Below are 12,392 nucleotides of genomic sequence, written 5' to 3'. Positions count from 1 at the left end.
TTCGAAGGACCTGTTGAAGCGCACATTAGTACAAAACGGCCGTCGTCCAATGTGTTTCCACACAAGACTCTCCTGTCTCTGTTTTTCAATGTGATTCTGAATAAAGGACATTTTTACTGGGACGGTGAGTGCCACCCTTATTTCTAATTTCTGAAACTTTGTCATTGTGGTTTCCCACACGGGTTGGCACCCAGGATCCCTGGGAAGGTACATGTTAAACTCCCCTGATACAATCGACAGTACGGACCATGGGTGCACAGCTGTGCCGATTATCTTTTGCTTCAATTACGTGTTCGTATTGAAAGAGTGCCATCAATGTTTGTTTAGAGTTAACCCCTTTTATCAATTTTGTAGTGAGCTGATGATCCTCGTACTAACGATCTATGAAACTCTGGAAACTGCTTAGGTATGGATTTGTGGAGTATTAGGACCTGTTATAGTCATTCAACAAAGTTTGTCTCTCCCAAATCAGGTAACAGTCATCAATAATTTAAAGGAAATGTTTAGCTAACAAATAGCCTTTAGAAAGTCTTCAGATGTAGTTATAATAAAAATATATGCAACTCGCTAAGATGCTTAAATTAAGAATGTCAGCACATACAAGGGGGCTGGTTTAGCTGATGAAATGAGCCAGCCAGCCATATCTTTGTGCACATTAATGCCCACATTATGACACAGGAAGCTTTATCCTATGTTGATCACATGCCATAAGTGGAGTTGACAGAAAATGCAATCACTGGTGATATCTTCCAATTTCGGAACCTATCTTAATGCAATTTCATTAGTGAGGTATATATTTCTGTTTTAAACACATCTACAAGATATTTTCTAGCTGGCCAACTCTTTTTTTACATGTAAAAGGATTGTCTACTATTTCTATACCGGTGACCAATTGTAAAGACACCATACACATTAGATACAAGGCATCCGTGTTTGCCGATTTCGTTGGGATGGCTAACCATCTAATATGTATGAGGTCCTCCCGAATGGGAAGAGAGAACGATCCATATGTTGAATTTTCAATGGATAATCCTTTTGTCCTCTCTTTAGATAAAATCCCTGCAGAAGAGTATGGAAGAGGGGATCTCATGGAAAGCAAAAGAAGGATTGGTTGAAAGGGAGTCAGAATAGATAACTGTTAACCAAACTATTGGCGGTCAACAACTGTTCTTTGGGAAATGGACAGTTTTAGGATATGTCATTAATATCAGATCAGTGGGATCCAACACCCAACACCAATGCCGATTTACAAATTAGGCACACTAGGCTCCAACCTATAGGTACTGTGTCTTTTGGGGGTCCTGTGCAATGGCTGAAAAATAATATTGATTTGATATTGAATATAATATATAATTAGCGTGCCGACCCAGCTGGATGATATCGGAGACCACCTAGACCACCGAAATTCTAATCTGAACATTACGGCTAACAGCAGTGAAATTATATTTTGGCTGTTGTGTATATTCGAGGATTCATGCGTAGTAGAGGAGGGGTATCTATGCTTTTGGGCGTGACAACTGTGTGATGGTCCAGGATGACGAGTGGGAGTGGAGGAGAGGAAAGTGGATCATAATAGAACATTCATGAGTAGAAGCTTTGGGAATACAGACGAGTACATGTAGGCCTTCACCCAAGATCAATTGCATTTTCTTGGTTCTAATGAAGTTTTTTTTGCTCCGTTTGATAAAATTAAATTTTATTAAAATTGTTTTTAAATGTAAAAACATAATTAGGAAATAATTATTTGGTGGGTGGAGGACAAGATTTCGACTGCCTAAGGGCCTTCACAGGCACTGCCCAACACTCCCACTGATCAGATATGATCAGACTAGCAGCAGCCGGATGTAAATCAGTGTAGGGAGTACTATTTAGTGACCATTTCCAAGAACTGCATAGATAATGTCATAGATAACTCATTTCAAAGTAGACAGATGACGGAAACCAAGTGACCGAAGGATGAGACAACATAAGTCAAGAGGTAACATTGTTATAATTGACAAGTTCTAGCTGTAGATTTCTCTACAAACAGCACAAAACGGTGAAGTCATTAATTAGATTTAAATATAGATGAGATGATGTTAACAAGTGATGGTATCTTAAGCTACAATTAAAAGATTGCGTAATTGAGGTGATGGAACAAGAGAATTCATTGCTATTTAAGGGGTAAACAAGCATGTTTTTTACATTGACGTTTAATTTCCAATTTTCTCATTGGGGATTATGTTTCTCTCACTACTGGCAAATCATAATTTAGAAGGCAGCAGATTGTAATACACTAGGGTTTCTGGGTATCATATCTCTTCATTCATGTTGGGGCCTTGATTTACAAGGCAACACATTTAGGAGGAGTTCTCAAGTATTTTTATACCTTGGTAAATAATACCTGGTTGTATGAATCTTCATTAAATCGACTGTCACAACATCATCAGCAGCTATTGAAAAAGTGTGAAAATTACCACCCACATTTCGATGGGGAATCAAGATCGAAATATGTCATGTTCCTCACTCCAATGGGATTCTAGATGGAGGCTCTATTTTTTCTTTTTATGGTTTTATATTTGGAAGATCTGCGTGACAGACTGTGGTTCACTGACAGCATCACTGTGTTAATATATGTAGCGCGGTATAGGAAGAGTAAAAATAACCTCGGAGTGAAAATTGGACCACTTAATTAACACTGTGCTAACTTTGAGAAGCAATTCCAGCCCAAACGTCTGCATTTCTTTTCACACTTCTCAGTCATAGAACATTTAACTAGAAAGTTCCCATTGATGGGGTCTTTGTGCCTGTGATCCTGTTTTTCTAGGCTTGGACTGAAAGGAGTGATGATGACCTTTTGGTCTTGGCTGCTCTGGCAGGAATGTTGAGGTGCACAACAGTAAGATAAGTGCTTACTTCATAAGTGTCAAATCCACTGGAGAAAAAAAAAGGATAATTCTTCATATATGAAATAAATTCCCTTTCAACTTACAACAAAGTGGAAGATTGAATAGAAGCGCCGACAAAGAAAAAAGCCTTGAGTTTATGTCCCGGACAAGACCCCTGACGTCATAGCCTCTATTTTCTGCAGCTGAGGGACAGCGCTACATATAATGATTGTCTAGTTTTACTCACAAGGTAAAAGTGTATTAACATGTTCTGATTGTTTTATGGATAATAGTATGCATTGTAATAATAGTGCTTATATGTTTCCCTAAAGTAGTGATCTCCAACCTCTCTTGTCTTAAGAGCCACATGCAGATCTGAAAAATGTCCACAAGCCACATCCAAAGCCCTCCATTACCGGTATAATTCATCCAAAGATTCCCTGCAGAAATCACTTTGAGACCTTGTGGCCCCCTCCCTTATAGGCAGTATACTGGTATACGTACCACACCTAATGGTTCCCACATTACCCAAATCAGTATTATTGTATCAAGCACTCCCTCCACTATTTAGCATCCTGCTTCAAGCGCCTATCTAACTGGCAGTATCATCTTTTGTCCAGCTTCAAATATTACCCTATTACCCCCATGGCCAATACATGCACATCCAGATCTGCTCTTCTGAGCAGGGTTACTTGTAAAAGTCACCATCTTGATACTTGCTCTTCACAGTTGTTGGCTAGACCTGGTACTAATGCACCAAGCTGGTAGACAGCCACGAGCCACACATCATGGGCTCTCGAGCTACACATCATGAGCCCAAGACCCACACATCATGAGCCCACGAGCCACAAATCATGGGTCCGTGACCCACACATCATTAACCCAGGAACCACACATCATGGATCTTCGAGCCACACTTCAAGGGGCCCACGAGCCACATATCATGGGCTCATGAGCCACACAACATGGGCCTATGAGCTGCCCTTCATGGGTCTATGAGCCACACATCATAGGCCCACAAGCCGCACATCAAGGGGCCCACGAGGCTCACATCATGGGCCAACGAGCCACACATCATAGGCTCACATGCCACTCAATCATCATGGGCCCACGAACCACATATCAAGGTGCCCAAGAGCCACATATCATGGGCTCACGAGCCACACATCATGGGCCCACTAGGAACACATCATGGGCCCACTAGCCCCAAATAATGATTTCACAAGCCACACGTCATGAGCTCACGAGCCACATGTCATGGGCCAATGAGTAGCACTTCATGGGTCCGCAAGCCACACATCATTCGTCAGCAAACCACACATCATGGTGTGGCCACAGGTTGGGGACCCTTGACCTAAAGAAATATATATGCCTAGAAAGAGACAATATCTGGCATTGAATACAATATACAGAGCTGATGGCTAATAGAAGCAGACTTTTGTTGCCCTCGATGTACATTGAGTGATTTATGAGTACTTCCCATTGTTAATTTTGCCTCAAAAATGTAAATCTCATATGTAAAAGCCAACGATTGTACTTACATTAGCATAAAAAAACATTTTAGCTACAATTTCTTAATGCTCTGTGGATCGACCAGTCTATGCCTTTAGATACAATACTGATTTCCCAAATTAGCAAACTAACGTATATCACAGTCTAGAAGACGCACACAGCTGCACTCGTGAAAACATGGACACGGTATATTAGTGATAAGGGGTGGGAGGCAGGGACTGTTGAGAAAAGTGAACACTAGGATAACATTTTTCCACACGTAACATACAAAATCTTACATTGCAGCCCCACACAGGGAGGGAACATTTGTGCTCCCCCCTCCTACCTCTTTTCGCCCTGAGTGTTCTGGTTCTGTTGAGAGCCATTGGTTTGCAGGTCTGGGATATTGGCAAAGTCATCCTGCTCGGAGAGACCCAGCACCAAGGACAGCACCACCATGCGGCCTTCCCTGCCCACAGATCAAAGGGGAGAGAAAAGAAGGAAGAAAAGAGACACAACATAAAGGCATCAGCAAAGTAAGAATACAGTCAATTGTGAAGATGAAGGAACGTCAGCCTTCATTCCTGAATGAGCCATAGGTTTAGTGAAGGGGAATATAAAAAAGTGGTTACACAAGTCATGCAGGAGGGAGATTTAATGAAAAACACGCAGCAGAAGAAGAAGCAGAATACAGTTCTCATTACATTTTATATTTGAGCAATTCTTGAGCAGTGAATCATTATCTCACATGACGTTTTGGAGAACACTTGGGTGAAATAACACCTCTCCAAGGGTTTCCGTTTCTATCTTACTCCTCAAATAAAATCCTCTATATTATCTAATTCTAATTTCACATTGCTATTTTTGCATCTTCGATATTTCAAACCCTCTTCCGAATATCATATTTATTTAAGAATGTTGAGGTCAAGTCAGTTTTGTTTTCTCAATCTTCCTTTTCCCTAGGAGAGCTAGATGTAAAGTATACTAAATGTAAAAAAAAAAAACAGTAAAGATGCCCCAGAACTTACATTGTATTGATACTTAGGAAGAATAAAATAAGCCTTAGGGCCCAGTTAGATAAGCTGACAATGGCCACCGATCTTGTGCAGTTAGACAAGCTGACAATAGCCACCGATCTTCTGCAGTTAGACATGCTGACATTGACCACTGATCTTCTGCAGTTAGACAAGCTGACCATGGCCACCAATCTTCTGCAGTTAAGACAAGCTGACCATGGCCACCGATCTTCTGCAGTTAGACAAGCTGACCATGGCCACCGAACTTCTGCAGTTAAGACACACTGACCATGGCCACCGATCTGCTCAGTAGTGACCAGTGCTGTGGAGTTGTAGATGAGATGAATCTGTGCTGCACTTTACGTACATGCTCAGTAGTGACCAGTGCTGTGGAGTCGTATATGAGGTGAATCTGTGCTGCACTTTATGTACATGGTCAGTAGTGACCAATGCTGTGGAGTCATAGAAGAGATGAATCTGTGCTGCACCTTATGTACATGCTCAGTAGTGACCAGTGCTGTGGAGTTGTAGATAAAAAGAAACTGTGCTGCACTTTATGTACATGCTCAGTAGTGACCAGTGTTATGGAGTCGTAGATGAGATGAATCTGTGCTGCACTTTATCTACATGCTCAGTAGTGACCAGTGCTGTGGAGTTGTAGATGAGATGAAACTGTGCTGCACTTTATGTACATGCTCAGTAGTGACCAGTGCTGTGGAGTTGTAGATGAGATGAGTCTGTGCTGCACTTTATGTACATGCTCAGTAGTGACCAGTGCTGTGGAGTTGTAGATGAGATGAAACTGTGCTGCAATTTATGTACATGCTCAGTAGTGACCAGTGCTGTGGAGTTGTAGTGGAGATGAAACTGTGCTGCACTTTATGTACATGCCCAGTAGTGACCAGTGCTGTGGAGTTGTAGATGAGATGAGTCTGTGCTGCATTTTCTGTACATGTTCAGTAGTGACAAGTGCTGTGGAGTTGTAGATGAGATGAGTCTGTGCTGCACTTTATGTACATGTTCAGTAGTGACCAGTGTTGTGGAGTTGTAGATGAGATGAAACTGTGCTGCACTTTATGTACATGCTCAGTAGTGACCAGTGCTGTGGAGTTGTAGATGAGATGAAACTGTGCTGCACTTTATGTACATGCTCAGTACTGACCAGCGCTGTGGAGTCGTAGATGAGAAGAATCTGTGCTGCACTTTATGTACATGCTCAGTAGTGACCAGTGCTGTGGAGTTGTAGATGAGATGAGTCTGTGCTGCATTTTCTGTACATGTTCAGTAGTGACCAGTGCTGTGGAGTTGTAGATGAGATGAGTCTGTGCTGCACTTTATGTACATGTTCAGTAGTGACCAGTGTTGTGGAGTCGTAGATGAGATGAAACTGTGCTGCACTTTATGTACATGCTTAGTAGTGAGGCAGGGCTGTGGAGTCATAGATGAGATGAATCTGTGCTGCACTTTATGTACATGCTCAGTAGTGACCAGTGCTGTGGAGTTGTAGATGAGATGAAACTGTGCTGCACTTTATGAACATATTCAGTAGTGACCAGTGTTGTGGAGTCGTAGATGAGATGAATCTGTGCTGCACTTTATGTACATGCTCTTTAGTGACCAGTGCTGTGGAGTCGTTAGTGAGATGAATCTGTGCTGCACTTTATGTACATGCTCTTTAGTGACCAGTGCTGTGGAGTCGTAGGTGAGATGAATCTGTGCTGCACTTTATGTACATGCTCAATACTGACCAGTGCTGTGGAGTCGGAGTCGTGGAGTCGGAGTTGGAGTTGAAAGTAACGGAAATTGATGAGTCGGAGTCAGTGGTTTGGCTACCAACTGCACAGCCCTGGCTCAAACACAACAAATCCATGTCCTTTCAAGTCCATTATTTTTTTAATTTTCCAATTTCATTTTGTGGTTATCTATATCGGCTTATGATGGTGATAGTTTTACCCCTACAATACTCACCCATCTTCTGCCTAAAACATCACTCTACTGTAAAGTCTTTAACCTTCCCAAATTTGTTTCATTTCATCTTTTTTTCTTTTTGTCCGATACATGTTTTTTTTCCCTTTTACCTATCATTCTCCATGTTCCCTAGCTTTTATACATTGTTGTTTTTCAGTCCTTGTACCTAATCATAATACTAACCATGAATTATTTCCAGGACAGAAATGAAACAGTTTGCAAGCGTACAGCATATGACAATCACATATCACTGCAGGGTTTCCCATTAACATGGAATGGTAATGTATCAGGTGATATTTGACCCAGTTAAGTCTTACATTCCTCCAGATTGCAGTGAGGACATAAAAGAAGGTTCTGATGTAAGGTTAAAACATATAATTTCCAAGGTTGCATGCAGGAGCCCAATATATAAAGGCACATTACTCTTGGTGGCTCTTCTGCCTAACTCACCACACTCCCTTTCCCATTTACTGCAGTATCAGGGTGGGGAGTAACTATGATGTCTGCAAATATCATCCACAGGGTGACGCCAGCAGCCTAACTATGATGTCACTTTTTAGTAGTTAAATGGAAGCTATCACCTGAGTCATGCTGCCCAAATCACAGGCAGCATGAATCATATTCTGGCTCCAGGATTACAGTCAGGTATATTTTCTCTACTTTAAAGATCTGGCTGGGGCCATAGCTGGAGATGAGCCTAGTCTGGTAAACTGCAGGGAGTTTAAATAAGGTGTGGTACTTTCCCAGTTCACTGCAGAGAGCTAATTACTAATGAATGTCAAGTCACCCACTGTGAACATCATTGCCATCATCGCAAAGTGGGAGGTGTGTGGTCACAGTTTTTATTTTAAATGTGGTCTTCAATTGATTAAGCAGGGGTTTATCCAGTAGTGGAGAACCCCTCTAAGATATTCTAGATATATTGGTAAAATAATCCAAAGATGTCTTTTTGGTGGACGAAAGACCATTATGACCACAGCTAACTGCTAGAAGCGGCAATACTAGATGAAAGTCCTATGCCCCTCTAGCTCATTTTTACATGGCTCTATTTTAATGGGAAGCTATAATTACAAAATAAGCTATAGTTTAAAAAAGGTGTTTTTGTTAAATGTATGTAAAAAATAAATTTTGTCAATTTTTGGCAATAAATTTTTCCAGCAAATAGCAATTCATACTTAAATCTACAAAATAGGAGTCTTGGCATTTTCACGTTGGCCTCTGAGGCTTTTATAGGCTTCTTCTTCAAGTTGCTTCCGGAAACAATACATGTACATTGCCACAATAAACAGAATCTAACCCCATATTTTGTACTGAAGCATCTAATGAGCGTGTTTAAGTCATTGTGAAGGGAAGGGGAACAGGGTCAGCTGTGACATAGTCTATTGTGATTGGTGGATCCTGGGTTATCAGATGTTACTGGTCATTGTACTCCTGTCTCTGATGATAAGGAGCCTGATGAAAACTCTTCCTGAAAGGACAGGAAGTATAAGTCTAAAAAAGCCCTAGTGGTCAGAGTGGATTTAAGAAAAAAAATACAAGTACCGGTAACACAAAAACTTGATTTAAACAAAACGTCACTTTCTAATGACATTTTTCCTTTAAGAGCATCATTGACTGATATAGTTGGGCTATGTGGGCAAGAGCAGAATAATTATGCTGCTGTCGCTGATGTTTGGCAAAGATCACACTGATCAGACCGCTACTGATCAGGCATTGATGCCAAGAGGTAAAGGATCTGTTCACACTGAGTCTTTTTCCACTGTTTTTTTTAAGTGTAAGACACAAGAAAAAAAATGGTGATAAAGTTTTAAAAGCCATATGTTTAAAAAGACTAAAAAATGCTTGCATTTCCTTCATTGCTTAATAGAGTGAAAAAAAAGAATGGAAAACTAGGAAGAAAACCACAGATGCTTAAAATTTCCATGCAAAAGGAGAATTTCTCGAACCGTCTTTTTATTGAAAAATGGACGTTTTTGACAGCCAGAAAAAGATGTAAATGAATAGTAAATCTATTAAAAATCCATTGCACCCCATTACATTATAATCTAATCCATACTTTATGGTAAGAATTGTCATCTTTTTGTGGAGAGGAATAAGAAAAAGTCTTCCATTTCAAGCCTCTGACTACCAAATGTAATGAAAACATCATCTTTTTATTCCCGTGACCTGTACTAATATATGCACAATTAAAGCCCATTGTATCTCCATAAGCTACAATATGTCTCTCTCGAGACTTCCTTTTGGGATACAAAAAATAATGATTAATAATTATTCAATATTCAGAACTTTTTTTTTGTCATTTTGCTTTTTATATATCCTGAAGCGACCAAAAAGATCAGTTTTTTTCTTTGTATACTTCTATGTTTTTTTGTTATAAAAAAGTAAAATAAAATGTAATGGATCTGTTGATGGATCCTACTCATTTCTATAGAACTGAAGTTGATGCCATCAATAAGTTCATTTTGATGACAGAAATTGTGCTAATCTTTTTCTTTATCATTGATATATTGTTATGAGACCTATGGAAAATAAAAATTGCGGGCGCGCCATTGTGTAGAGATCCATTGGATAGATGTAACATGATACCTTGCTCATCATTAGCGTGGTTGTAGCAGTGGCGTCATATTAACATTACACGACCACTGCAGTCAATCACTGGACTCAGCAGTGATTCTAATCTAGATGGCACCAGGCTACTTAGTCCAGTGATTGCCTGCAGCAGTTACATGATGTCGATGTGATGTCACGGCTGCAGCCATTCCTACAAAGTTGATAAGTTGCAGCGGGTAGCCAATGCGAAGTGTCGGTGCGCGAGTACAGCTGTCTGTTTTATTTTTAAGTACAGGAGGCTAATAGAATAAAAATCTAAAAAATCAACTGGACAACCCCTTTAAGGCATTAGAGTACTATTTCAAATATTGAAAAAGTAACATTAGAATAAGGTAATTGACTAAAGAGAATGAAAAGTGGACTAGTTACTGTATTGAGGAAAATCTTTACACCTATTGCAACTTAAGTTTGCAATTATTACTTTTTTTTTTTGTTTATATGGCTGGAAGCACCCCTTAAAGGAAATCTGGCAGCAGGTTTTTGCTATGGAATCCGAGAGCAGCATGATTTAAGGGATTGAGACTCTGATTCCAGAGATGTGTCACTTACTGAACTGCTTTTGCAGTTTTGACATAATCTCAGTGTTCGCTGCTGCAGATCCAGCAGTTCTCTGAATGCTGAGCTGTGTATAACCTCGCCCACACCACCGATTAGCAGTTTTCTGTGTGAACTGTACATTGTCAGCAAGCAACCAATCAATTTTGGAGGAGGGGTTAAACAGATTAGCTGGACTGCCTGGCTTGTGACACCTAGTCCTACAGTGATAATCTCCTGCTGATAAAACTTGGATTGTATTAAAACTACAGCAAACTGCTAAGCAAGTGACACATCCCTGGAATCAGGCTCTCTGCATCTACAATTTGCTGCTCTTAGATTAAACAACAAAAGCTTTGTGACAGATTCCCTCTAATAGCACTACCTATTTTGTACATTTAAACCTCGCCATCAGGATAGCTGAGAAATGCTATCGTGAGGCACGGTTTTATAAGCACTGACCCTTTTTTAGGCCGATTCATGGGTCTTGCGAATAAACTAGGACTGTCAGCAAGTATGCTCCTTTATAATGGTTTGTCAACCTAGTATAGAACCTGAGGGGGCCGGTACATAACATAGAAACTCAAAGAACATCAGTTTCAGTTTTGGTCAAAAAGTTCCTTAAACAAAGCCCTAATAATCAATATGACACTGACTTTCTGACTGTGAACCGGAGCATAGGCTGGTATACATGCAAAAGTGTAGGAGCATGTTCACACTGTGGATATTTAACTGACAACAACTAAGAGGGTACACCTTGTCATGGTGGGATGGCGTTTATGCTTTTTTGATCAAAACAATGTTTACTAAGTGCCCTATGTTATTTATATGAACTATTGGTTTTTACTTACTTACTGCAGGGTATCTGTTCATTTTGTTTTTGTTTTAGGTTTCGTCTGTTAAATGGACTATTAAGCATGAACATGCTCCAACACTTTGCATGTAAACCAACTTATGCTCCGGCTCATTTCTTTGGTTTGGCTGTAATTTCTTGTTCACTCTTGCGGTGTTCCATTTTTTGAACCAGGCATTTTATTTAGGCTACTTTCACACTAGCGTCGGGCTCGGCCCGTCGCTGTGCGTCGGGCCCACGTTCCCGACGCTAGCGTTGTCTCCGCCGCACAACGGGGGCAGCGGATGCATTTTTCCAGCGCATCCGCTGCCCCATTGTGAGGTGCGGGGAAGTGCGGGGAGGTGGGGGCGGAGTTCCGGCCGCGCATGCGTGGTCGGAAAAAGCGGACCATCGTGAGCAAAAAACGTTACATGTAGCGTTTTTTGCTCCCGACGGTCCGCCACTGCACGACGCATCCGTCGCACGACGGGTGCGACGTGTGGCAATCCGTCACAATGCGTCGCTTCATGTTAATCAATGGTGAAAAAACGCATCCTGCAAACACTTTTGCAGGATGCGTTTTTTCGGCAAAACGACGCATTGTGACGGAATGCAGTTAACGCTAGTGTGAAAGTAGCCTAAGAAAGTACACCTTGTCATGGTGGGATAGCATTTATGCTTTCTTGATCAAAACAGTGTTTACTAAGAACTCCATGTTTTTTCAAATGCACTATAGGTTTTTAATTTGTTACTGTAGGTTATCTGCTCATTTTGTTTCTGTGTAAGGTTTTGCCTGTTAAATGGACTGTTAAGCGTGAACATGTTCCAACACTTTACACGTAAACCAACTTATGCTCCACCTCATTTCTTTGGTTTTGCTGTAATTTCCTGTACGCACTTGCAGCGCTCCTTTTTTGAGCTAGGCATTTCATTTATACAGCTTCTCAGGGACTAAACTAGTCAGGTCCCGATCCTGCTCTGTACTATCTACACTGAGGTCATCATACACAAGGTGAGGTTTTAATACTAGAGGATAGGACCCTCCCGATTGGGGTTCACCTTGTCGCGGTAGGT

The 12,392-nt window shown here is 40.9% G+C and overlaps 1 protein-coding gene across 14 annotated transcripts in view; it reads right to left on the bottom strand.

Annotated features, from left to right (window-relative positions):
• SYT7 (synaptotagmin 7) overlaps positions 1–12,392 on the bottom strand; it is a 771,057-nt gene that overhangs the window by 170,957 nt on the left and 587,708 nt on the right. For 9 of the 14 annotated variants that reach the window (XM_077287907.1, XM_077287912.1, XM_077287917.1 and 6 more), the window contains one exon: positions 4,705–4,827. The exons of the other annotated variants lie outside the window; for them this stretch is intronic. In XM_077287907.1, the coding sequence (XP_077144022.1) occupies positions 4,705–4,827 (123 nt within the window). The remainder of the gene's footprint in view (positions 1–4,704; positions 4,828–12,392) is intronic. 14 annotated transcript variants of the gene reach the window in all.

Source organism: Ranitomeya variabilis, chromosome 2, assembly GCF_051348905.1.
Source record: "Ranitomeya variabilis isolate aRanVar5 chromosome 2, aRanVar5.hap1, whole genome shotgun sequence".
In the NCBI taxonomy this organism is placed as follows: Eukaryota; Metazoa; Chordata; class Amphibia; order Anura; family Dendrobatidae; genus Ranitomeya; species Ranitomeya variabilis.
This window is presented reverse-complemented; position numbering and strand designations above follow the sequence as displayed.